At 47.5% G+C, this 25,300-nt stretch overlaps 6 protein-coding genes across 6 annotated transcripts; 2 read left to right on the forward strand and 4 right to left on the reverse strand.

The window, feature by feature from the left end:
* Window positions 1-292: 292 nt before the first annotated feature.
* On the reverse strand, window positions 293-1,802 carry N7483_006661 (putative gelsolin repeat protein; the record flags this gene model as incomplete). The annotated part of the gene is made up of 2 exons (XM_057090098.1): window positions 293-536; window positions 592-1,802. 2 exons carry the CDS (start codon window positions 1,800-1,802, stop codon window positions 293-295), a joined length of 1,455 nt encoding a protein of 484 aa, XP_056944839.1.
* Window positions 1,803-1,897: 95 nt separating this feature from the next.
* N7483_006662 (uncharacterized protein) lies at window positions 1,898-5,372 on the reverse strand (the record flags this gene model as incomplete). Its single annotated transcript, XM_057090099.1, has 3 exons — window positions 1,898-4,017; window positions 4,079-5,068; window positions 5,210-5,372. The coding sequence occupies 3 exons, from the start codon at window positions 5,370-5,372 to the stop codon at window positions 1,898-1,900; spliced, it is 3,273 nt and encodes a 1,090-aa protein (XP_056944840.1).
* Window positions 5,373-7,647: 2,275 nt separating this feature from the next.
* N7483_006663 (uncharacterized protein) lies at window positions 7,648-8,482 on the reverse strand (the record flags this gene model as incomplete). The annotated part of the gene is made up of 6 exons (XM_057090100.1): window positions 7,648-7,779; window positions 7,863-7,943; window positions 7,992-8,137; window positions 8,193-8,209; window positions 8,259-8,369; window positions 8,424-8,482. 6 exons carry the CDS (start codon window positions 8,480-8,482, stop codon window positions 7,648-7,650), a joined length of 546 nt encoding a protein of 181 aa, XP_056944841.1.
* An 872-nt stretch (window positions 8,483-9,354) lies between these two features.
* On the forward strand, window positions 9,355-11,005 carry N7483_006664 (GNAT family N-acetyltransferase; the record flags this gene model as incomplete). Its single annotated transcript, XM_057090101.1, has 2 exons — window positions 9,355-10,880; window positions 10,933-11,005. 2 exons carry the CDS (start codon window positions 9,355-9,357, stop codon window positions 11,003-11,005), a joined length of 1,599 nt encoding a protein of 532 aa, XP_056944842.1.
* Window positions 11,006-11,631: 626 nt separating this feature from the next.
* On the forward strand, window positions 11,632-21,474 carry drs1 (putative ATP-dependent RNA helicase DRS1; the record flags this gene model as incomplete). Its single annotated transcript, XM_057090102.1, has 8 exons — window positions 11,632-13,362; window positions 13,454-14,097; window positions 18,765-18,818; window positions 18,924-18,994; window positions 19,117-19,464; window positions 19,717-20,193; window positions 20,261-20,573; window positions 20,631-21,474. The coding sequence occupies 8 exons, from the start codon at window positions 11,632-11,634 to the stop codon at window positions 21,472-21,474; spliced, it is 4,482 nt and encodes a 1,493-aa protein (XP_056944843.1).
* Window positions 21,475-22,085: 611 nt separating this feature from the next.
* On the reverse strand, window positions 22,086-23,814 carry N7483_006666 (uncharacterized protein; the record flags this gene model as incomplete). The annotated part of the gene is made up of 3 exons (XM_057090103.1): window positions 22,086-23,143; window positions 23,247-23,669; window positions 23,727-23,814. The coding sequence occupies 3 exons, from the start codon at window positions 23,812-23,814 to the stop codon at window positions 22,086-22,088; spliced, it is 1,569 nt and encodes a 522-aa protein (XP_056944844.1).
* Between the last annotated feature and the right edge of the window lie 1,486 nt (window positions 23,815-25,300).

The following is a 25,300-nucleotide window of genomic DNA, read 5'->3' on the forward strand; positions in this document are numbered from 1 at the left end:
AAACCATATTTTGTACATGAGCTTTGCAGAAGATAGCAAAAGTAACACATGTACGACCCAGATAGATGCTCCCACCATGCTCCTCTAGGGCACAATACACCATGGGAAAGTTAAGACTCCTGCCACCATGAATGTTCTCAACCGAAATATGCACAGAGAAATGCGAAAAGAGCCCACAAAGCCGAGAAATTCGAGAGAGAGAAAAATAGAAAAGAAATAGAAAAGAAACACAAAGAAGAAGAGAAAAATCAGGAAATGCAAGCAGACGGTACAGAATACATCGTATCATCCCTTACTCAGAACGAATCGCTTCAATCGCCACATCGAGAGGGAAGAGACAAGGAGCCTGAGAAGATCGCTGGTCCCATTTGCGGAACGCACTTTGGCATCGATCGGGAATACCACCCAGCGAGACAAAGCTCTTGGGGATAAAGGGTCGGTCTTCAAGGGAAGCGGCAAGGATACCATACTCGTGAGCGAAGACAACCGCGGAGGCGAAGTCGGCGGACTTTTGCGAGGCGTGTTCACCAACGATGCTAAGAGGGGTTAGAGAAGAATCAAAACTTAGTAGAGGAGAAATGGGGTACATACACATAGATCTCGAAGAAAGTATCCAGTACATAGATATCTTTATCCGTCAAGTCTTTGTAGCAAAAGGGTTCGATCTCTTGCACCGTATCATTTGGGCGAACAGTCGGGGAGCCCGAACCAGGACGACGCATCCAGAACCGGGGTGGTTGACCCAGTTCGTGATCGACACGAAAAAGACGTGTCCGGAAGTGATCGTACTTCGGCTTCAGAGCCCAGTATTCCGAGGTGAGCAGTGCATTGGCCTCGTTAGAGCCTGCAAAGTCGTCGAAGAAGCTTTCGGGTTCGTTGGCCTCCTCCACCTCTTCAAATTCACCGGTCAAGCCGAGGTCCATGCTGATCAATCGAGCGGCGCCAGTTTCCTCAGGGCCACTTCCTTTGCCCTTCCACAGGTAAATCTTGCCAAATGGTGCTGAGATCACGAATGGAAAGCCGGAACATAGATTGCGCAGGGAGTAATCGACCTCGTCAAAGGCCATTTGACCCAGATGCTTACGGCCGCAGAGCATGTAGAGAGCAGAGGAGGTAGAAGAACTAGATCCCCGGCGGGTAATAATGATTCCACCCAGAGATTGAATGAACCGTACGTGCTCCTTGCCCTGACGAATCAGTTCCAATTTGCAGCTGTTCTCACGGGCGACCTTGCGAGCGAATATTTGTGCATCATCAAGCGCAGGCTGAGGGACATCGTCGCCAGACCAGAGGTAAACCTCTGAATGACCGTTGCCTTCTACTTCAAACAAATGCACACAAACGTACATGCTCCCCTCGTACAGCACGTACTCTTGGTTAATTGGCAACTCCTGCCTCTTTCCATCACCGGTGAGTTCCCAAATTTGACGCTTGACCGTACGGATCTTTGAATCATCCGGTTTATGCGCAAGTACCAGTTGTGGATCAATATCCATTCGGTCGCGCGGGTTGGGAAACGTTTTGAAAAAGGTAGAAAGGAACTCACGCGCGTCTGCGGCCTGAGCAACGAGTGATGGCGCGGACATCTTGCGGGATAGTCGATTGCGAGGATCAATAGGCTTTCTGAGCGAAATGTCGGGGTTCTTAGGAGGGACCGGCGGTGACGCACTACTTCTGCTCTGCGGAGATGAATCTGCAACCATCAAACCAGGAACGGCTTGCTGAGAGGAAGGTGTGGATGGCTCCTCTCTCTGCCGGTTTTCTTTAAAGCTGGTTCTGAGTGGGGATGGAGATGATGACATGAAGCGTGCTTGGCCCCACTGATATCTCGACGTAGGACTGGATGGAGATGGGGAGGGGGAGGGCGATGAACTGGGTTTTGGGGGCACAGGGGGGTCTATTCGAGGGGCTGATTTCTCTTGTTGGGGTCGTGTCTTTCGGGGGGGCTCTTATCTAGTTGAGAGCCGGAGGTGGTGAATTCTCGGGGAGATGTGGGTGACAAGTTTCTCAGTTTCTGTGATAGGCCGTTGTTGAGAGCATTCTGGAAGCTGGTTTTCACTCCTTGAAGTGTCCGGATGTAGGGGCTTCCTGTTTGTGCGGTTTCAGTATCGAGAACCACTTTTTCGTTGGAAACATTCACAGAAGTAGGTTTGGGAGAAGCTACAGGCTCGGGAGTAGTCTGAAAACTTCTGGCTTCGGGAGAGGAGATAGCACCAACCTCCGTAATATCTTCAGCAGCTTCGACAGCGGGAGCGGAGGCTCCCTTGGGCGCCCGTCTCTTGGGGCCTCTGGCACGGGACTTCGTCATATGAGTGAGAGGAGTAGAGGGCGATGCAGGAGAAGAATCTCCAGCGGATGGTGAAGGCAGCTCTTTCTTGGGTCCCTCGGCTGCAACTGGCGGTCCACGTGAAAGAAGACCAGCCAATGCAGGGTTGATTCTCCCTGCAAGCTTTCCTTTAGCGGCTAAAACTGGGCTTGCAGCTTCGGCGACTGGTGGCGATGGCAAGCTACGAACTGGGCTGGCTACATCGTTCGAGGCTTCCTCCTGTTCCGGTTCCACAACCGGGGTTATGGTCTCCAATACATCATCTTTCTGGTTCAACACTGGAATCGATGTGGATTCAGGCTCTTTATCAACGGGTTTCAGCTCACTGGAGGCTGGGAATGGGAAGGATTCTTGGAATGAGTCCCGGGGTAACTCCCAGGGGATTTCCTCCTTAGTGATGATTGGCGATACAGGTGCTAGCTCGCGCGAAGTCTGTGAGACTCGCGAGGGGCTTAACTCTGGAGCAGGAACTGTAGGGCTGGTGATGTCGGTGTTCGGTCGTCGAATGCTGGGTGTCTTGGTCATGAGATTACGCTTCGCAATAGCTTCTGGGATCGCTTCAACTGGCTTTGGAGGTTCGTCCTTTTCTCCGACAGTGTTCCGCCTAATAGAACCTCCTCCAGCCTTCATCGCTGCTTTCTGGGTTACAAGGCTCTCTTTGAATTCGTCCACTCGATCCGATTTCTTGGGACCACCTGTAGCGTTCAATGCCGCCTTTCCTCGGAGAATGTTGCCCTTGAGCTCGTCTTGTGCCACAAAGTTGCGAGTCTCAGTCTTCTTCAGCTTTCCAAACATGTTCTTGAATTCCGGCTCTTGAGTCTTCTCCTTGTCCTGAACAACCTCTCGCTTGCGCAGGTTTGCTCGGAAGTCAACCACAGGAGACTGGGGCTTGGGCCTATGTAGCGGTTCCCTAGTGGGAAGAGAGAAATTGGTCCTGGGGCTCATAAGAGGGAGTTTCCGAACAGAGTCAGGCTTTGGGACCTTCTCCAATTGCAATGATGGTTTTCCCCGAGATTTCGGTGACGGGTCTTCAAGTATAACCATAGGACTGGATTCATCTTCGAGGGTCTCGACAGGCTCGACAGGCTCGACAGTCTCAACTGTGGATAACTTGCGCTCTGGCTCCGACTCCGACTCTTGCACAGTCTTTGCTAGCTCTGACTCGGGTTCTGAGGCAACCAGCGATGTGTCCGGAAGGTATGCCTTCTTGGCTGCAGTGGGACTACCAAGAGCTGACGGTGTCCCAGATAGACTAGGCTTTTTGAAGTGACCCCCAGGTGGAGGTGTCCGCATCAAGCCTACAGGCGTGACCTCCTTGAAAGGACTGGCACGGCCCATGTCGACGCTGCCTCTGGATTGGCGCGCTTGTGCCCATGCAGGTGGTTGTGGTGGAGGGGGCTTCTGCTGTCGAGACTCAGGTCGGTTGAGCGCACTCTCTAGCCAAGTAGCCTTTGTAGGGCTCCAGCGCCTGGGGTCCATTGTTCTCGAGGTGAAAGGACTTCCGGGTCCATCACCACCCATACTGTCAACAGTGACTGAACTGGCAGATCTAGAGTGACCATATGCGGATGGTCTAGTGGGGCTGCCTTCAGAGCGCATGGTATCGTTGCCTGAAAATGAAGGGGTTGTAGGTCTTTCAGTTATTTCGGATGGTTGCACGGAAGCATCACTATAGCTTGAGCTAGGCCGCTCTGTAGGCAGAGGCGAAGTGTCATTGGGCAGTCGCGAGGCTGCCGTGGGGGGTCATATCACTGAAGCTGGCTGTGAAGCTAGGAGCCGCAACACTATTGCGATTGCTGACAATAGAATTGCTTCGACTCAGGCGACCCTGAGGAATCTGGGCACTCCATCGTTTTGACACACTATCTGATCGCCGCATCATAGCACTTTGAACAAATCCACCAAGACCTTTGGTGGGAGATGTGGAACGAGCACGCTCAGGTGACATTCGTCGCTGTGTGGGGGAAGGTGGCAGCATTGGTTCCTCGAACGAGTCAGTCTGTCGAGGGTCAAGCTTTGGGGCTTCCGTTACTTGCTCGGGCGATCTTAGACCAGGAGGTGGAGAAACCGATGACACGCTTGAATAGCGATTGCTAAAATTGCTATCCCCAACAGTGGAGGCCGTTGGTGGGGGAGACGGAGATCGTTCTTCAGGTCTCTCTACCTTCTCTGGCTCCGCTGGCTCCGCCGCCGACTCATCACTTATCTCCGGGATCTGATTGCTTGTGTCCTGCTCAACCTGGCTCTCTGGTTCGTCCTCCGGCTTACGGTACACGGGTGAGCTAACTCCTAGATCCGGAGTCTGTCGAAACCACGACGGTTCTTTTGAGGAAAGTGGAAATGCGACAGATGCACGTGACGGTTGGTTGTCATTTGACGCGCTTGATGTTGTTCGCAAGTGGCTAGATCGGGTGGGTGATGTCGAGCCCGGTGATCTGTTACCCAGTTCACGCGACGACGGACGTTGCTGCCACGACAAAGTCCCCGTCCGACTTCGTGACAACGGCGGCAAGGACCGTGGCGATTCCGAGCCTATATCCTGAACCGATCCTCGTCTGGAATCCGCTGTGTATAGGGTCTCTGACTCCTGGCTTGATTTCGCTCCACTGACTGGCTCTGGGTCTGCCGTTTGTACCGTCGGCTCGAGATGCTCCGGTGGTTCAATAGAGGGTTGTCCGATCGATGAAACGCTGAGTCGCAAAGGATTTAATGTAGGTGAGCCGGCTATCGATCGTGCTCGTTCTGCCATCGCCGTGTCAGCATCTCATGGCAAGGTGGGTCAACATAGCGCGGGGTTTTGAGAACGCCGACTCTACCAACGACAAGAGCCCGCGGGATCCTCAATGAGGGGTTGTTTCAAGGGAGAGAAAAAAAATTTATTACCAGCTCGACGGGCCTGTCTTTCTTTCCTGCCCTGCATAATCTCATCCTCCAATCTCTTGGTTCGCTCATCATCTTCTTTATCGCGGCGTTCGCCGAGTTCCCGAATGCGCAGAAGGAAATCGTTCACGTCCTCGGGACCATCAGAGGACTTGGTGGATGTCATGATCCCGTTTGCGCGTTTCCGCTACACTAGGGAAACACCAGGGAGAATTTGGGTGGAAAAGAATGAAATAGGGAGGAGAGTGGAAAAGAGTGGAAGATCCAAGGGCTGAGTTTCTCCGCCCTGCTTAAATTAGATGGGGATGCGCGAGATCCATACTACAGGTCATTGGCTCCTCCGATCTGATCATCCCTTCCCTCATCTTAAGCAACAAGAAGCATTCAAAACTTCTAGATTTCTTTTACAACCAAATTTATATACTACATACTATATCTGGGAAGTGTACCTCGAAGTCATACATGTTCCAAATCCAATGTTTGTTTATGCTAAGGTTTTCCAAGGTTGTGGGGATCGCTTCCTGGTTCACGCCCCGCTGGTTGTTTCCATGGGCCGCAATGACGAAATGACGAAATGCCGAAATTATGAAATTCCGAAATTTTCTTTCAGGGACTTTTTAGTGCTTGTTAGTGCGAGTTCGTGAAGCTAACATGAGATATTGCCCCTTTAGGACTCTTCACTTGCCGCTTTTTACGTGTTTTTTATGTGTAACATGTAGCGGTGAGTTGCAAAGTCTAAGGTCCAACACATCGAGTTCACCTAGGCGATTATCTCCGGCTTTTGTACTCGTATTAGACATGTCCAATGTCAAGCTTGTCCAAAATGTCCCGTTATACAAATTTCCTGGAAATTGAGTTCAATATGGACACCTGGGCATAGGAGTTCGCCGCGGCAATGAGGCTGAAAAGCTAGGTGGAGACTTTGAAATCTCTATAAGCCTCCAACTGTATTCACCTATCAGTGGGCAGTGATTATGACTTGGGAAAAATTCATTCCCTTTGAATTTCAAATATAATGATATTGATCTTGCTCTTTACTTGCGTGAATTCGGAATCCGTAGTCCTATCAAGACTACGGGGTACTTAAATGTAGTAAGTCAACTGGTACCACTGGCAGTACAAGTTAACTAGTACTATGTACATGGTAATGATATTAGGAATTCTTATTTGAATAAACATAGGTGCCATATATGGAAAACATAATATTATACTGAACCAGATGTAATGGAAAACAATTTGCCTAGTCGACCGGTTGGAAATCTCAGAAATCCAAGTGAGTGTCCTTGCAGTTGATACACATACTTCTCAGCTACCTGTCGCCATGAATACCAAAGATAGAGCACTGCTGTGGAAGAACCAAGACAGCTTCTACTCAAGTGCTAAAACTGGCTTCTGCAAGACTCCAACGCCCAGGAATGTTGTCGATGCGGTACCACTTGATGCTCAATGTCCACACTGCTGATTTCAAGTTTGTCTCAATTAGGTAATGGGTTGACTCTTCGGATCATAAACATGTTGAACTCATACTAGTATTACATCATCGGGCAATCAATACACCCGTGGACCCCGGGCCGTGGACATCCAAGCAGAAAGGTCCTGATGGTCTGAAACTCCGAAGCTATGCTCTGTTTATTTCGGGTTGACTGTACTATCTTAAAAGCGGCGGCGTCATACTTCTAGACTGTGGACCACATGTGCAGTCAAGCTTAGGCTGGAATGCCCCACTTGCTGCAGATGGAATGCATACCGCGAACGTCAAATGTCAGTCTTTATTTCATTTTAGACACTGTTTCAAGAGGGCTTTCATGATATGAGCATGTTGGAACCACTGGTGCGCTAGTTCCACCAATTCAATGGGGGCATTGTGGTACAAGAAATACTAATGCTTAGCCCTCTCTGGTCAAGCTTTTTAAAACAATTAAAATTCAAATGGTAAATGACCTCTCTGCTCTCAGGATCTTCCAAATTCAAGTTCCAGTGCTTGGAATTATTTTTCACGCTAGTTGGGGTTGTGCATCCTCAGGTTTCAAATGCTTCCACAAGTTTGGGCATATGTGGTCACCCGTTGGGCAGGACCGCTATGAAGATTTAAGTTGAGCTATCGGATTCAAGTACATTGCATCCAATGATACACCGCATGAATCAATTCAAATGTTTAAGCAGATAAGAATTTAGGTCTTGTTAACATTTGAATTTGGTTGAAACCCAACCAAAAAGCTTCTAATAATATATGCCCGAACCTATCGGAAGAGACCGGTCCCCAACGCCATATCAATTGATCCAAGTTCTCTATCACCAGGGTGATGATATAGAAAGATTCAGCCCAACGTTGTAACTTGCAGCAACGTTTCCTTGTAAAAGAAATTAAACAGGGTGCCCAACATGGTGCTATGTTAGCGTTCCTCTATTAGGCCCATTCATGCAGAGTGACAACCATCGAATTAGTAGAGGAAAAGTCGGTCTTTCGCATCCTGTACCACCCACTCCAATCCTTCATTCAAGTTCTGCCCTGACATGGCACTGCATGGCAGGATAGTCCATTTGTGTGTTTTGATTAAATCCAGACCAAGGCGCTGTAGTATTAAAGTTAGCCCACTTCAAATGATTCGGCTTTCCATTTCGGGAAATTGATGACAATCAAGGGGTATCCACATACTTCTCGAACCTCCGTTTCTGTCATACATTGCTCAACATCTGTTTTGTTCAGGAAAACTAGCAAACTAGCTCCCGTCAGACGCTGTTGGTGTTAGTTCGGGATCCCGAGAATTTGCGGGTGGGGACAAACCTCCTCCAGCAACAGACCAGCTAACTCCTCACGACAGTCATCCACCCGGAGTCGATCAGTTGCATCCACAACCCAGACTAGGGTGTCTGTCTTTTCAAAATAGTTCTTCCAATATGATCGGAGTGTTTTTTGACCACCCACGTCCCCTGGGGTAAGTCAGTGCTGTTAGTCCCATAAGGTTTCACACCCAGTGCGACTCACAAATATTCAGCTTGTACCTATTTCTTGGTTAGTCACGGATTTTCGTTGAATAATGATGGATCTTACCCCATAAAGTCAATGGTTTTGATAATAAAACCTAGAGTCGGGCTGACTGTTGTAATATCTTCATTCATTATTCTTTTCACAATGGTGGTTTTGCCTGCATTGTCCAGTCCCCTATGTTCACTTAGCATCCAATCAAACTAAGGATAGTTCTCCCGATTCTCATACAGCATTAGAATTCGCATTTCTTTATCCTTAAGGCGTGCTTTTCGTAAAATTGATAACATTTTGCTGGATTGTGCTTTGTGCTTAAAAACTGAAGATATGAGAGGGGGGAAGTTCAAGTTGTGTGCAGCGGGTAGAAGTTGATTGGTAGGCCCGCTTATACTACACCACCGAGGTATCATATCGCCTGTATGTTTTCCTCTATACATGGGCATAACTTAAGTCGAATTTCAAAATAGATTTTGAAACCTGTAGAATTGACAATACAGTATATATTAATTGCTGTTTTCCCAGTCAATATAACCCCAAATTGTGTTCAATCACTGTGTTCAATCGGAGATTGAGTGTCTTCCGACTAGAAAAACAGACAGACTCAGAGCTGAAGATGTGCAGAGTGAAAGTAAACTCTCTGATACAAGCTCTTTCAAACAGTCCTCTCAACACTCAAATAGGCAAAAATACCTGTAAATGATAGATTTGTAAAGTTCTTCCTCTGGACTCTTTGGCTACTCTCTGCGGTCTTTAAATCATGTTGACCTTCCAGTACTGACTAGCACTTCTGGAAATCCTAAACCTTTTATTGGTCCTATCATCTTATGAGCCAAATATCCATCACTGCTTGATGGTTTGAATTTGGAAACTCCTACCGCTATTGGGGCTCCTGGAAGGGAACTTCCGCGGCCATCCTTCCTCAGTTCGAACTCAACGACTTCTTCTTTGGTATCGCACATCATCCTGGGTATCATACCAGCAGCCCCGCTTGATCACCCCTGCTACCAAGATTATCAAATCCTTGATTTGAAGACCGAAACCTTTACTACAACTGATTCTTTCTGATCCCCTCGAGAATTCCGGATATCACTCCTCTGCCAGATCGTATCCTCACCCTTCCATCCCTCAAACCTCCTCCAAGTTCATCACAAGTGAAGCAAACATGAGTGCCCCAATCACCGGGGAAATCCTTGACCTGGGTGGAGATGCAGCGCCAATCACTTGGGAAGATGCCCTTGCAAAAGCTAAGGCTATCGGAGAGCCGATTATTCGCGCTGCGCGCCAGAGAAACGTCAGAGAGCAGGAGGACAACGCATGCAATGAGATTCTACCTATTCTTCGGCGCGGCCCTGGAGCTCACCGCAACTCCGACGCTTACAGATCTTTTCATCAGCCCCTGGAAGCCGAGGGTGTGGAAGCAGCACACCCGTGGTTGATTGTGCCGCCTACTTCCATCCCCGACAAGGGCTACATCGAACCAGATCCTGAAGTGAATTGGCGTGCTGCAAGTGGGACTGATGAGAAGTTCTTGTCTCAGTGGAAGAAGTACGAAGAGTCCCCCTCCTGCTGGCCACAGCTCAACTCGAAAGGTTACAATAGCTACACACTGGGTTCCGAGCCCGATGAGAACTGGGATTACACGCCCCAAGGTTTTCCAACAACTGTGAGCAACCCTCCTGGATACGTGCAGCACGACTTTGGGTGCAATTGGCACTTTTCGTCAACACATTCCTGGAATCGGGAGGGTTATCTTGAGTGTTTCTGGAAATGGCTGCTCAAGATTCCTATGCAGGCTAATGTCGTCAACATCTACCATAAGCCGTTCTACGATGGCACTGCAGTCCCCGATGGTGGGTACTCTCTCATGATTCAGGATATCGAGCACCTTCCTACTCCACGAGACGAAAAAGATGAGGAAACTCGCCTTCACTGGCATGAGACCTCAAACAGCTTTATCCTCAATATGCAGTGTCTTGAAATGGAGAATATGGGATTCAGAGACTTGCAGTTCCAGGCTCTTGCCGAGAAAAAGGCAAATAAGCAGTTTCCGCTTAAGGGCGCGGATTGGCAAACGATCGAAGCGTTCCGCGAGATGTCTAATCCAGCCCGCGCCAGCGCCTACCTACGCCCCGTCAAATCCAGTGACGTCCCTGCTCTTCACCGAATCTTCAAGTGGTATGCCGCAAATTCTTTCGTCAGCCCATATGAAGATCCCATGAGTCAATCCACTGTGACAGAGATCGTCAAAAGGTGCCGCAAAGATAACCTCCCCTTCATTGTAGCCGTCCCGCCAGACGATGACAAGACTGATAACATTGAGGACATCGTCGGATTCGCCTACATCAGAAGGGTTAGTGAGCTGGATGTCGACAAGTGGACAGGTGAGCTACAGGTGTTCGTATCCCCCAACGCCACCCACAAACACATTGGCTGGTCATTGATCCATATGATCTTATCTATTGTTGATATCAAGCACCCTCGAGGTAGTCCTTGTTACGAGTGGAAGCCCACGTTGGAAGTTCCGTATTACCAAGGAAGTATGCATCCAATGCATACCCTTCTTGTGGTACTTTCACACCCTTCCAATGAGGATAAGTCGTATGACTGGCTCCGAGAGTGGTTACAGCGTGAGTTCAAGTTCAAAGAGCAGGGTGTGTTGAAGGGAATCAGAATGAAGAACTCTACTTGGTGAGTTCGGTTCATTGAATATGATTTCTCAAGCTACTCACACTTTTTTTAGGATGGATGCCCACTATCTGGCTCGTATTATTCGGCCTTCTATGGAGTCCATGGTTCGTGAGTCCGCAAGCTAAACATGACTGTGGGATGGAGCGTGGAAGAATCGAGAATGGTGTCGGAAAAAGAAATCAGAAAATTCAATAAAAATTGGGCCTCCTATTAGGAACCTGGGGAAAGTTAGCACTAGCATTCCGACTCAATTGAATTCATTCTCAGATAATTTCTAATGTTATATCCCAAGTGCCCAGGGGCTGCCAATGCTACATAGTTGTATCTTGATCATCTACTATAGAATATCCATAGTTCTTCGTAACAGCATAATCCAACCAATGGCAATTATTTCACACTGATACCATTGAAAGATCTAGCCCTTGAGAGAATTCAGAATAGAAATTAGATGTAATAAAAGTAATGCAATGTATGAGAGTCATGCAAATCCGAGGTCATGGGTTTTCAGATGCTGAGTAAGAATCAAAATCACCGGGGCCGTGGACGGATCCATCCATATCTCCTCACCGCCCTCCAACTTTTTTTTTTCTGCTGTTGATTTCTTTTCGCCGATCGGGTTAAGCAGTTGGGGACTTACTCGATTCTTTTTTGGTCACCTTTTTTTCTCCCATTTCTTGACCAAGTTACGAGGCTACAGGTAATTTTACGTATCCCTACGAGTGAACTTTGTTCCTCGATTCCTGCCTCTACAATGGCTCCCAAAGCAGCCAAAGACGACGACTTCGTCTTTACGCTCTCCGACGATGAAGATGTCCCTCGTTTCAACGAGGAGGAGGATGAGGAATTGAACGAGATGGAAGCTGCGAAAGAATCCGACAACAAGAAGCGCAAGCGCGAGGCGGAGGTTTCAAAGGACAAGAACAAGAAGTTGAAGCAGCAGAACAAGGACAAGAACAAGAAAAAGGGCAAGGCTGCGCCTACTGAGGAATCTGAGGAGGAAGAGGAGGAGGAAGAGTTTGCCCGTATTGGTGACGATGATGGCGCCTTGAATCCCGAGTTCGAGTTCGATGTTGGTGGCGCGACCACTAACGGCGTTACTGAAGGATTCGATGGTTGGGGTTTGGAGGAGCCCCGTGAGACCGTTCGTGGAGACAAGCAGGCAGTTGATATCGATGATATTATCTCGCGGAGAAAGGCCAAGCAAGAGGCTGCTGCTGCCAAGAAGAAGAAGAAGTTGGGCTTGCCTGAAAGTGAAGACGAGGACGCTTCCGACGAGGAAGGTGGCATGGAGGTCGACTTCGAGGATGACGAGCTGATGGCTACCGATGCCTTTGGTATGGGTGCTGACGGCGAGGATGAGAGTGAGGCTGAGGATGCTGAAGGTCCTGAGGTTGGCTCTGGACCGGAGGACGAATCTGAAGCCGAGGCAGACAGCGACGAAGAGGAGGACGACGACGATGCGGCATCTGATAACGACTCCGTTGCTACCCCAGTGAACCACCCCGATGACGACGCTGCAGAATCTGACCGCGAATCCGACGTGGAGAGCGAGGTGGATGCTGAGGAAGCCGAGAAGCGCAAAGCCTTTTTCGCTCCCGAAGAGAAGACCGACAACAAGGCCCTCGAGAAGAGCACATTCCAAGACTTCAACCTCTCTCGTCCTATTCTCCGAGGTCTCGCCTCAGTGGGATTCACTGACCCAACCCCCATTCAGCGCAAGGCCATTCCCGTGGCCCTCTTGGGTAAGGATATCGTCGGTAGTGCCGTCACTGGTTCCGGAAAGACTGGTGCTTTCATTGTCCCCATTCTTGAACGTCTCCTCTTCCGTCCTCGCAAGGTTCCTACATCCCGTGTCGCTATTCTCATGCCCACTCGTGAATTGGCGGTCCAATGTTACAATGTCGCCATCAAGCTGGCTACCTTTACTGATGTCACCTTCTGTCAACTTGTCGGTGGTTTCAGCGTTCGTGAACAAGAGAACATCCTGAAGAAGCGACCTGATGTTATTATTGCCACTCCCGGTCGTTTCATTGATCACATGCGTAATTCGCCTAGTTTCACTGTCGATACCCTTGAAATTCTGGTTCTTGATGAAGCCGATCGAATGCTTGAGGATGGATTCGCTGATGAGTTGAACGAAATCTTGACTACAATCCCCAAGTCCCGTCAAACCATGCTTTTCTCTGCCACCATGACTGACACCGTGGACAAGCTGATTCGCGTTGGTCTGAACCGGCCCATGCGACTTCAGGTGGACTCTAAGAAGCAGACCGCCGTCACACTGACACAAGAGTTCGTCCGACTACGCCCTGGACGCGAGGATAAGCGTCTTGGATACTTATTACATTTGTGCAAGGAGATCTATACTGGTCGCGTGATCATCTTCTTCCGACAAAAGAAGGAGGCTCACAGAGTCCGCATTATCTTCAGTTTGTTGGGACTGAAAGCGACTGAATTACATGGTGCTATGAGCCAAGAACAGGTATGATCGGATTCCGATTCCCGATTTTTCCTGTTTCCAGGAAATCCAACAAACTCTATGCATAATCTCATTTACTGACCCTCTTCTCCAGCGTATCAAAAGTGTTGAAAGCTTCCGTGACGGCAAGGTCGCCTTCCTTCTCGCCACCGATCTGGCCTCTCGTGGTCTGGACATCAAGGGAGTGGAGACTGTTATCAACTACGAAGCCCCTCAGAGCCACGAAATCTACCTGCATCGTGTCGGTCGTACTGCCCGTGCGGGCCGCTCCGGTCAGGCCTGTACTATTGCCGCTGAACCCGACCGTAAGGTTGTCAAACTTGCCGTCAAGGCTGGTAAAGCGCAGGGCGCCAAGATTGCCAGTCGTGTTGTGGATACTGCGATTGCAGACGAATGGGCACAAAAGGCTGAGGATTTAGCCGAAGAAGTGGAGGAGGTTCTGGAGGAAGAGAAGCTCGAGAAGCAGATGTCTCAAGCCGAGATGCAGGTTACCAAGGGTCAGAACATGATGAAGCATGGAGCAGAGATTATGTCTCGACCCAAGCGTACCTGGTTCGAGTCGGAACAACAAAAACGGACAGCGAAGCAGATGGGTGCGGAGGCGTTGAATGGGCCGAATGCTCAGTCTAAGAAGGTCAAGCTTAGCAACAAGGATAAGAAACGATTGGATGATGCGCAGATGCGACACGATGGAAACATTGGGTGGAAAAAGGGCAAGACAGACCGAGATGGGCCCAAGTCTAAGGGCAAGGATAAAAAGGGTAAGGGTAAGGGTAAGGGATTCAAGGGTAAGAAATAATCTTGAGGCCTTTTTTCGCTTTGATTATTTCCATATCTATGTTTATTTTCATTTCTTTATTCTCCATGTCCTGTCACTTTTTATTTCCCTATCTGTGTGTACAATGTCCATACCCGATTTCTGGTACTTTTTTACCCCGAATTTACTCCAAAATAGATTTGATTCAAAATGTTCCACCTGAATTATAGTTTCAGACTAGTGATCACACCATTTTAAAGCGCTAAAGTTTCCTATTATCAGTGGGTAAATCTTCCTGCAGTGGAAAATCCTCCTGAATTGTGGAGTGCCTGACGTACAACGCCCAGGTGTACTCCATACATGGAGAGAGTATTTACTGATTTGCTCGGTGCTTTCCTATTTAAGCTTGTCGCCGCTTTATTAAAGTTGAAGTTAAAGGTAATCATTGAGTACGTCTCAGTCTGGTCAATTCGTTTCCAACATGATCCTTCATATGTCTTCTTGCTTTCATTGAAGTGAAGTGAGTTCATCACTTGATTTCTTGACAAGTCATCCGAGAATTCCCAGTAGGAGTACCTCCACGCCCTTGATGTAGCCCAGAATAGTGACTTTTCAATATGTTCAATTCCAGCCCATATCTCTCAATTTCGTCGTGATTCTTTCGGCCACGGTGAAGGTCAAGCAACTTTCATCAGTATCCATAAATCCTCATTCCAAAATGCCTTCGAGCGGGACTATCAGTTCTTCCACATGAATAAGATCGATGATGGTTCTGGCTGGCGTTCAGGTGTAGGTGTCTGGTTGTACTGTACGGTTTGGCCTTACAGCTCCCTGGTTGTTTTCCAAGTTCCTCCCCCCCCCCCCAATGGTTGGTTTCATGGCTGTAGTGTAATGTACGTTAAAGCTCATGACAAAGCTACCGAGGGATTTTTCAAAGACTCACTCTTCTGTCCGTAGAATGGAATCTCTCGTATCCGACCTTCCGTGTTTTCTTCCCCCGTACTCCATGTTCGTCTGCTGGCAACCTTTCGTGGGGGTTATCTTTATCATAGAGGCTAAAGTTTGATTTTTGGATAGTTTAGTGAGTTGGGTCAGTCAGGTGAGGGTGTGAAAGGGCCATTGAAGTTTACGAAATCATCTTGCGCTCGGACCATTTGGAAGAACCTGTCCATTTCGTAGACATCGTAGTCTGCTTAGGCGGAGGCTTGGCCTATTTGTCTCGCAGGCGGACAAAATGTGGACGACCTCTAAGGAGAAGAACCTCATTGATCATCTTGTTCCAGCTGTTCGTCAACTTCTGCTTAGATATTGCGAAGTTTTGATCCTCCTTCGAGCAGGTATCTGGGAGGCCTTGGACGAACGCGCAAGGGGGTAAAATCAGCGAATGCGAAGAGCTGTTAACCCAGGCATCCAGGCATCCAGGACTCAGAACTCTCATTATGAAAGGTGCTCCACTTCCATTCAATTCCTTCTTCTGCAGAGAAAGCTTGGAGAGATTCAAGGAGCGTAAAATCATGATGTTGAAGTCAGTAGCATGGTCCCCTTGATAGATGTTGCAATGATAGTCGAATTCTCATCCAATATCACATAGTAGAGGTTGAAGGGGACTAACATTTCTTGCCGCAGTAACAGCATATCCATTGTAGGTTTAACTTGATCGTCGCATTTCCATCGGGTGGGATGACTAAAGATTCGACATTGGCAAGGGAGGTAATGATTTTGGATCCATTCACAGCCTTCTAGGTCTTCTTGGTCGTCATGTCGATGGTGAAAGAGGTATCGCTTGAATTCGCGTGATAGAATTGACGGACGATGCGCCTGATATTGACTCCTGGCAACAAAGGTTGGAGTTGCTACCATCTATCCGATCTCGCGTATCCTTGAGGATATCTGCTGCCTTTGCGTTGATTTGGTGAATGCTTATCATCGCTGTGTGGTCTTCCCCGCTAAGGATATAATAATCCATGTAGACAAAGAAGAAAGGTGGACCGAGTGTGACATCCATCTAACCAGTAGTCTTAATCAGCATTTACAGCATCACTTATCTATGGTGTTTGCGTACCGGGTGTTTGCGAGGTGTTTGCAAGTGAGATGAAGATGGACAGTTCAGATCCATATCAAGGTTTCCGCGCCACTCTTTTTTCTCCCTTGACACTTCTCTTCCCCTGACACATGGGTACAATGAGGATCAGTGTTTGAAGAAGAAGAAAGGAAGTAAGGAGGAGAAAGTGACTTTATATGTGTCTGACAGAGCTTGAATTACTGGAAACGGACAGACATTATGAGCAAACAAATCCAAATCAAGATTAGCTCCTATCAGAGAATTAAAAGGCAGATAGTTTTCGTCTAGTCCTCACATCTTCATAAATTCCTTATCATCCATCAGTCATATATTCAGGAATTAATCTTGTTTACACTACTCTTGGGGTCCATAAGTGGCCTAGGGCCACTTCCCACCTGGCAACCGTCTTTCTAGAGAAACTTCCAAGGTTCACTTCTCGATCACATCAGTTTGATATTGAGAAGAATCATACGGCAAAGTCGCTTTATGGCCCTTGGAGGTGAGTTTAATCAGTTTTATTTTTAAACTCAGATTGATACTCTTTCTCACGTCCCCCAGTTTAATACTATATGGTCAATATCAAGTAGATATTGCATCGGTATGACCTCAAGAATAGAATATCCATTACGATGCAGGCTGACAGTTGAAGTTTGACCCAAGACCCATAAGATAGCCGACTATGATATTCAGACAGATATTCCAGAATGCGCTCATATCATCCCACTTTCGCTTACTGCCTGGAGTGAAATACGTGACAGAAAATCGAAACATCCTGTATGGATAAAATTGACTCGGTGTTTCCCATCAATCGCGGGCAAACGTTACTCTACGTGGAAGGATATTAAATACCGATGAGGATCGAGTCAATACTTCAAGTGACCTAACCTCAATCTGGTTTATTTTATGTCCTCTCACTCGACGTCCACGGGTGTGAGTGACCCATTCGGTAACTGACACAGAAACGCAGAATGGGACGTGGTTGGCCCCCTGTTACCGGTTCTGAAGACGAAAATGCAAGAGACAGAGAGAATTCAGCTAGATAGACGACTCGAGAGAATCATACCGAGCTTCCAGGCGTTCTATGATCAACTTGAGAGACCAAAGAGACAGGCTGATGAAACATTCCAGTCCCCGTCTAAATTCAATTAAAGACGTCCCAACATTTGAAACCCCTCCAATCAGAGTGTTCCTCACCTGAAGACAGCTCAAACTACCCGGAAGACGCATTTCATCCATAAACAGCATGGACCTCAGTGACTAGCGACGAATCAACCACGTGGAACAAAGCATCGGCGGACCGAGTTCAAACCTCGAGTTGATCCCCCCTTCAGAGCTGTTATCCCTGAGACCACCAGAAATGCGAGGGCTTCATTTAAGCAATGAATCTCCTCCAAACTACAACTGGTCCAAGAGTTTAAAGCGTCGTATAGAAGAGTACGACCCTGAATTGTACGGGAGGTATAACTACCGTATAAGGTGGTTTGAAATTGGCGCTGATGCCAGGTGCCCATCTCGGAGATCATCGATGAATACACATTGTTTTTCAGTCTCCGTGAACGTCAAGGTTATTTGAATCAATTAATTGCATGTTATTTTCCTATTACTCCTCCGTAACCTTGGAAATGACTCTATATAGGGTAATCTCGGGATCACGGTTAGTACTAGTAGCACTAACTTAGTATTGAGCGTGCTCAAATATACTCATTAAAGCGGCAAGACTAAGATGGCCTAAAAGGGAAGGCCAAGAGAGGAAAATCCTGCACACTAAAGATAATAAGATAATAAGATAATATTATATATTATATATTAATATACGGAGTAGTATCATTCAAGTTAGTATTAACGCTAGATGTACAGAGTACTAGTACCAAGTAGTCCAGATCAAATGATCGACTTCATCTATCACCGCCACTAAAAGGTTCTTCGTGGGTTCCAATTGTTCCAGGGAGATTTTTTCCTTCCAAGGTTTTTTTTCCCTGCAGCCATGGAGTCCGGCCCAGTTAACCCCCAACGTTCAAGGGATCCATACTGTAATTCCTGATTGGATCGTCGTCAAGATTGCCATCTCTCTCCCAAAAGCCTTAATGCAAGCTAAACCCGGTCGAGTTTGGTTTGGTCGGGCTAAAGTGGTTCTAGCTGGGATCCGACGTCAGTATCTCCAAATAATATACCGCATCTTTTTTAAGACCAATCATCCAGGGGCATCCCATGAGGAGAAAAGGGAATTATTGCGAACTTGATCGAATTAATTATAAAAAAAAATTGAGAAATAAAAAATAAGATAGAACAACTTGAACAACTTGAAGTTCCATAGCACAAAGACATCCCCCCGCGATATCAAAGGGTTAAAACGCCCCACGCACCAATTCCCTTTTTTTCCTTTCCCCTCTCCGAATCCAACTCCGAAAATCCTACCCTTTCCTAGCCTCCCCCCACATATACCCAACAGAACTCTTTTCGACCTACTGAATTTTCTATATATTCCCAGTCAATGGAGGTCGCGTGTCGCGATTCCCCCTCCGTGAAGGTTGCGTCATGGTGGTAGAAGGTTCATCATCAACCGGTATGACCGATATCCCATTAAAGACTACGCTTCCAAGAAAAAGCGCTTTTTCATGTGAAGCCTGTCGGAAACGCAAGGTGGGTTCAAGCTTTTACTATACTAGAACTGATTCGATTTTGCATGCGCGTAATCGGTCAGATTCCGAATAAGTTCTTATGGGCTGACAAGCAATTGGGTCATAGGTCAAATGTAACGGAGCTTCTCCGTCATGCTCACGATGCGCGGCTCGTGGTGAAGCATGCGTCTACAGCTTGTAAGTCTAATAACCGGGCAAATACCCCATTCTATCCTGATCAATGTCCAAGCTCTATCGAGAATAATCCTTGCTTGCATCGTTGTACTACGAGACAAATCCCGGCTAACGTTATCACAGAGCCCCAACTCTGTCCTACACTAAACAGCTCGAATCGAGAGTCGCCCAGCTAGAGGATATATTGACGAAACTGAGGAATCAGCAAGCCGATGTAGAGGCGAGGAAGGTGAGCTCGCCGGCTTCGGTGGCGGAATCGAGCTCCAGCGCAGGTCGCAAGATCAAGGTCGAACACGACGAAACACAGGATCTGGCGCGGGATTTTGATGGCTTGAATGTGGAAAATGACGGTCGCATTTCCTTCCATGGCCCGACCAGTTTGTTTCAGCTACCCAGCGGGGTGGTCAGTGAGACAACCTCAACGACACATTTTGCTCAGGAGCTGGAAGCCCGCAAGGAGCGTCTGATTAACAGTGCGTGGCGGGAACGGGCCTTTGAGCAGATGGCTACCATGCCGGTAAGCATTAAATCTAAGGAACTATGAAAGCGATATTAGTGGAAAGCTAATAGGTGTATTTTAATCGCAGGAGCCATTCCAATATCTCATCGACTCACATTGGTGCTGGATTCAGCCACTATTCAACTTTGTCTATCGTCCAGCTTTTACCCGTTCGCCTACCTCTCCAATGCTCATGACGGCAATTTACAGTCAACTGACTATCTAGTAGGAGATATGAAAATAAATGGTCAATACTACTCTGACGTCTTACTCAACGCTATCCTCTCTCATTCTGTACGATGGTGCAAGGAGGAGCCACAAATCGGCCCACTCCTAGACGCCTTCGATGGCGGTGCCCAATTTTATCAACGGGCGCGAACTGGACTCTTTGAGACACTACAAAGTGGTTATGCAGAGATTCCAACCATTCAGACCCTTCTTCTCCTCAGTGCTCAGGAATGTGGTCGTGGAAACCGGACACAGGCGTGGCTATACAGTGGAATGGCATTTCGACTATTGGACGACCTGGGTATCTCAATCGACAGCCGCAAATATCCTGGCACAGCCCAACTGACTGACGAGGAGATTGAAATTCGCAATCGACTCTTTTGGAGCTGTTACTTCTGGGATAAGATTGTGGCTTTGTATTTCGGTCGGGCCCCGGCAATGCAGCATTCCCGGGTTAGCCCACCACGCATGATATGTAAGTCATCAATTTTATCTCACACGAATTTACCGCCGATGCTTTGCAGTGCTGACAGCTTTTTCAGTGGATGACACCTCCGAAATCGAAATCTGGACACCTCATGGTGTGACCTTCCCTGATGGAGCACACTACCCGCCAACGCAAGCACACTCCACTTCGTGCTTTATGAGGATGTGCGGCCTGGCCGAAATCTTGAACCAGATCCTCATCCACATCTACGACCCAATGCGGCAAAGTACAGAGGCGGAATTCTTCGAATGTGTCCAGGAGCAGGCGAAGAACTTGAGCGAATGGTGGGAAGAGCTTCCAGACTACTTGAAGCTGGTAGCCACGGATCTCCCACCCTATTGCCCACCAAGCCATATAATGACCTTGAAGTATGTTTCTTTTCTTTTCGACATAATGTGCATCCTTTTGCTAATCTTTGCATGTAGTTGCTTGTACCATACAATCAATATCCTACTCCACCGCCCAATACTCTGCTCTCGCGCTCTATTACAAACACGACAAGATGCATACGACACCAGTCACTTAATTCAATGCATGGCTTCCGCAACTTCAATATTATCCCTGTTTGATCTATTCCGGCGAACATTCGGCGATAACCACGTCGTCCTCTCTCTCGCCTACAGCATCTACACAGCTGCATCGATCTTCCTACTCGAGATCCAGGCCCTAAAGTACGCTGCACCGGGTACCCTCGACAAGCTGAAGTTCTGCATATTTGCACTGGAAAGAGTGAAGGTTTCCAACCCCGTCATGGCTACCGCACTGAGTCTCGTCTACCAGGAGCTTCAAAAGCTACAAATTGACATTCACGCCCCAACCTCGGACGCCGAAAAACGTCAACAGCAGCAACAGCAGCCACCTCCACGACCTCACTCTACCACCCACAGCCAATCCCCATCTGTCAGCAGTAATCCATCTCGGCATGTCTCCCCGGGTCAACAAGCACACACACATCAACATCAGCGGCAACAAAGCAGAGCAACGATGAGTTCACAACCTGCTACACCGGCACAAAATACCACCACGCCAATGATGTCCAGCTACAATTACCAACAGCAAATTTCAGGCTTCGACCTATCGCCAATGAGCGATATGCCACAAATGCCACCAACGCATTTACTTGGCGGAATGCCCAACGCCGTAATGACGGTTGATGATCCCCGCTCCTACGAAATCACACCGGAAGTATTCGAGGCATTCTCGTATGCGCAGCCCATCACGACGAATATGACATCTCCCTTTGAAGCGAACTGGCACCAGGCGCAGTGATTGGCTCTTGGATTTATAAATCAAAAGGAGTACCGGTACTCTGACGTGAATGATGAATTGGAAAGAAAATAGATTTCTTCCTGGATGGCTTTTTGATGATTCCCACTTGGTAGCGATGCAAATATTCTTGTCAAAAGTTTAACGATCTTTCTTGGTTGAGTATATATACTCCTGAGATTTCTCAATAAAATTTGTCCTTATGGGCATCAAGCTGCTCGCAGCAACAACCTATATACATGTACAATATGGATCTTAATCTTAGTTAATCTAATTTGATGCTATAAGAACTTGAACAAGTTGAACTCCGACTCGGATCATTAGTTGAAAGGTGTAAACATTAACTTTTAACTTGAAGCCTGCCTATGTATATGCCTATATGGAGTTGAATCTGCACACTCCAAGCACAAGACAAACCAATCCACAATATGTAGTAGAATGAATCTAATAATTAAATACAACGGGTATAAAAGAGTATGTATCTTGCAAGCACGCAAGAGAAGGAGAGGTGAGAGTGTGTCAAACCCCGAGGACAGAGATGTCAAGCTTTCAAGCTCAGGTGAGGCGTGTATCCACTCAAACCAAGGCATCGATTAACAAAAATGCCTGGGATTTCACAGAGTAGCTTTCGGCTGATCACGATGATCATGAGCCTCCACATCCTCAAAGGAAGCATTATCACAATCCACCGACTTAACACGGGCATTCCAACGCATATACCAAGGACCCGCAAAAAGCTCATCCATCTGTTCCATAGAAACCCCCTTAGTCTCAGGCATCCAGATACCCAAAATAATCAAACCAAGGAAACAAATAAGGGCCCAGAAGAGATAAGCACCCCAAACATCCAAAGCAAACATATTGGGCGTAACCCGCACGACAGAAAACTGGAAAAACCAATGCAAACCCATACTAACACCATAACAAACATTGCGAATTCTCGTCGGGAAGATCTCCGCACCGTATAAATACGGAATCGTACAAAGACCGATGGACCAGCCAACGGCATAAATGAAAACACTCGCAATCGCCGCATTCGACGCATTGGTATTATCCCCCGAACCAGGTTGAAGGCCCATATAAGCACCCATATAAATATGTCCAGCAAGTTGAAGTGAAAGACCCGTTAATGCGCAGCGCCGACGACCGAATAGATCGATAAGACCCCATGTAAACGCCATAGTAAAGACCAGCTTAACGATGCCGTATGCGCCCGAAGAAATAAGCGACTCGTTCGAGCCCGTAATACCAGCATACTGGAAGATGGTAGAGATATAATAAGTAATACCATTTCCGCCGGACCATTGAGCGACGGTTTGCAGGGCCATTAGAAGCCAGAAACGCTGGCGGTAGTTTGGATTTAGTTGAGATTCTTTCAGAGCTTGCCAGTTTGAGATTGAGGCTAGTTGAGCGCGTTGTTTAGCTTGGGTATCGATTTCGTCGAATTCCGCAAGGATGGATTCATCGTCTACTGTTTTCCCGCGGAGTCGGGCGAGGACTTGTTTCGCTTCATCATGGCGTTGTTTTGAGGCGAGGTATCTTGGTGTTTCGGGGCACCAGTAGGATAGGAAGAAGACGAAACCGACAGGGATTAATGGGATGGCTTGGACTAGGCGGTATTGGGTGCGGGTGGCGGCCATGTGGAGACTGGCGGCATAATTGATGAAGAAGCCTAGGAGAAAATGGGGTTAGTGAGATTGTACTTTTGGAGATACCCCGGACAGGGGCCGTAACAAAGAACCAGATTAAAAATAATGACGATTGTGAAGACATACCGAGTGTAAGAATTCCTAGTAAAGTTACCATTGATAACCCCACTGCTAAACCGCGTGTTGCTTTTGGTGCCACTTCGGACAAATACATAGGGGAGGTCACAGTGAGGAGACCAGCACCTAACCCTGCAAAAATGCGAGAAAAGAGTAATAAGCCATAGATTCCGGACGAAAAGACCTGAATAAAGGTTCCAATCGCCCAGACTATGATTGCCAGACGAAATGATAGAATGCGACCCAGTCTATCATTCAAATATAGAGAACTTAAGGCGCCAAAGGCTGCGCCTAGTGTTAGAAATGAGGAAATATTGGCTTTTCTGTTGGTTAAAGCTGACGCGCTGCCTGTCCAGTCCGCTGCGATCAAGTCATAGTCCTTTTCAAAAGATGTTAACGACATGCTCGAACTGAACCCTCCCTCATCATAACCTGTATGGTATATTTAGCATGTGGACTCTCTATTTGGAAGATAGGCACGCGACACACCTTTAGGCATGGTTCCGCATGCAATAACGGCGACGACAAAGGCATAGAAGGGGGTAGTCGTCCATCGAGATCGATCCAGCCATTGCATGATTTATTCCCGTGATGCGATCGGGAACGCTGTGGAGGCAGAAACCAACAGAAAAAAAAATCCGGGGAAGATAGCTATAGAATGGAACACGCGGCAATGAGTGGGACGTGAAGTAGGAATAGGGGGGGCCAGTGGGTTGAAAAGAGAGAATCTCAGTGCTCCTTAGAGACCCGCGTTGGGGTTCTCGGTCGAGTTCCGTTGTGAAAAATCTGGTTCCTGTTACTAAGTTCTCGACTTTCTCTTCAAACCACGGGAGGATCCACTGGGGCAATATCCACTTTATATGACCTTCTGAGATTCATAGAATTCTACGATCACCATTTACCCTACTGGGTATGGATTAGTATTCTTTCTCCTTTGCAACATTTCCTCGGTCATATGGTCTGATTTGGAAAAAAAAAATCGGGTCATGAGAAGGCCCGACCCGGGATGAATGGAGACCTCATATGGTTGGGGGAACTCTAAGCGCAAATTATACTTGGAATATCATGATTTTTAGTGGATGTTGAGAGATTTGAGTGATGAACTCTTATCCACCTAGATCATTAGACCTCGGGAGTGTTGCATGAGTTGAGGTTACTGTATGATAGACTATTCGGATGCCTTTCGATCTAATATTGAGTAAAGTGCTTACCCCTAGCCCTCGAGCCCCTTCAATTCAATGCAGTTGATCTTAATCTGGGAAAAAGAAAAGCCCTCACGTGGGTCTCGGGCTCTCGTGTATGCATGCCACTCCGAGTGTGTAGAATGTACTCTGTACTTGTGTCGTGCAGCGACGATCGTTATACAATTCAAGAATCAGGCCGAGTCTCATCTTGATTTGACTCAGTTCAAGGCAACCAGATTCTTGATCACGCAATCTAACGAATGATATGGAGTAAAAGTCTCTCGGTCATGATATTCATGCATTGAAGCTGAACCGGGCATCTTCATGACTGCCCAGATGTCCCCGGAGATGAGCTTCTCCACCTTCAAATGTTCTTGGCCATAGCTCACGATCAGGTCCTGCCACAGTGCCGCGTAATTTGGATATACGTAATTCGTAGGGGTGATATGCACCTGGGCATGAAGTCGACGCGCATTCCGATACCCGCAAACAGTACTTTGGTAACTTCTTCAGGTCAGGCTTGGATTGTGTCGACAGTGTTATCTTGTACAGCAGAGTGAAGCGTAATGAGTAATGATGAATGATTTCTTCGAGTTCGTCTAGAATTAGACTAACCACATGCAGTTCTCGGTGGTTACTCGCTTAAAGACAGCACTGGCAGCCTCAAGGCTTGGATGTCTCAAGTTTGGGAGAGATCGACCATAGGACCAAAGGTTCCAAGGTTCAAGTTGGATAGTATTATCCACCCATTTTTGCGGAGTACTAGAAGGTAACTAGTCCCGGCTTATATTTACTATCTACTGATTGATAGTAGAATCGATAATTCAACACAGCATTGCACTCAAACTTGGAATTGCATTCAGGGTCTTGGAAGGATGA

Source organism: Penicillium malachiteum (assembly GCF_028827825.1).
Source record: "Penicillium malachiteum strain IBT 17515 chromosome Unknown utg000003l:1.0-4950554.0:1.0-4952489.0, whole genome shotgun sequence".
Classification (NCBI taxonomy): domain Eukaryota; kingdom Fungi; phylum Ascomycota; class Eurotiomycetes; order Eurotiales; family Aspergillaceae; genus Penicillium; species Penicillium malachiteum.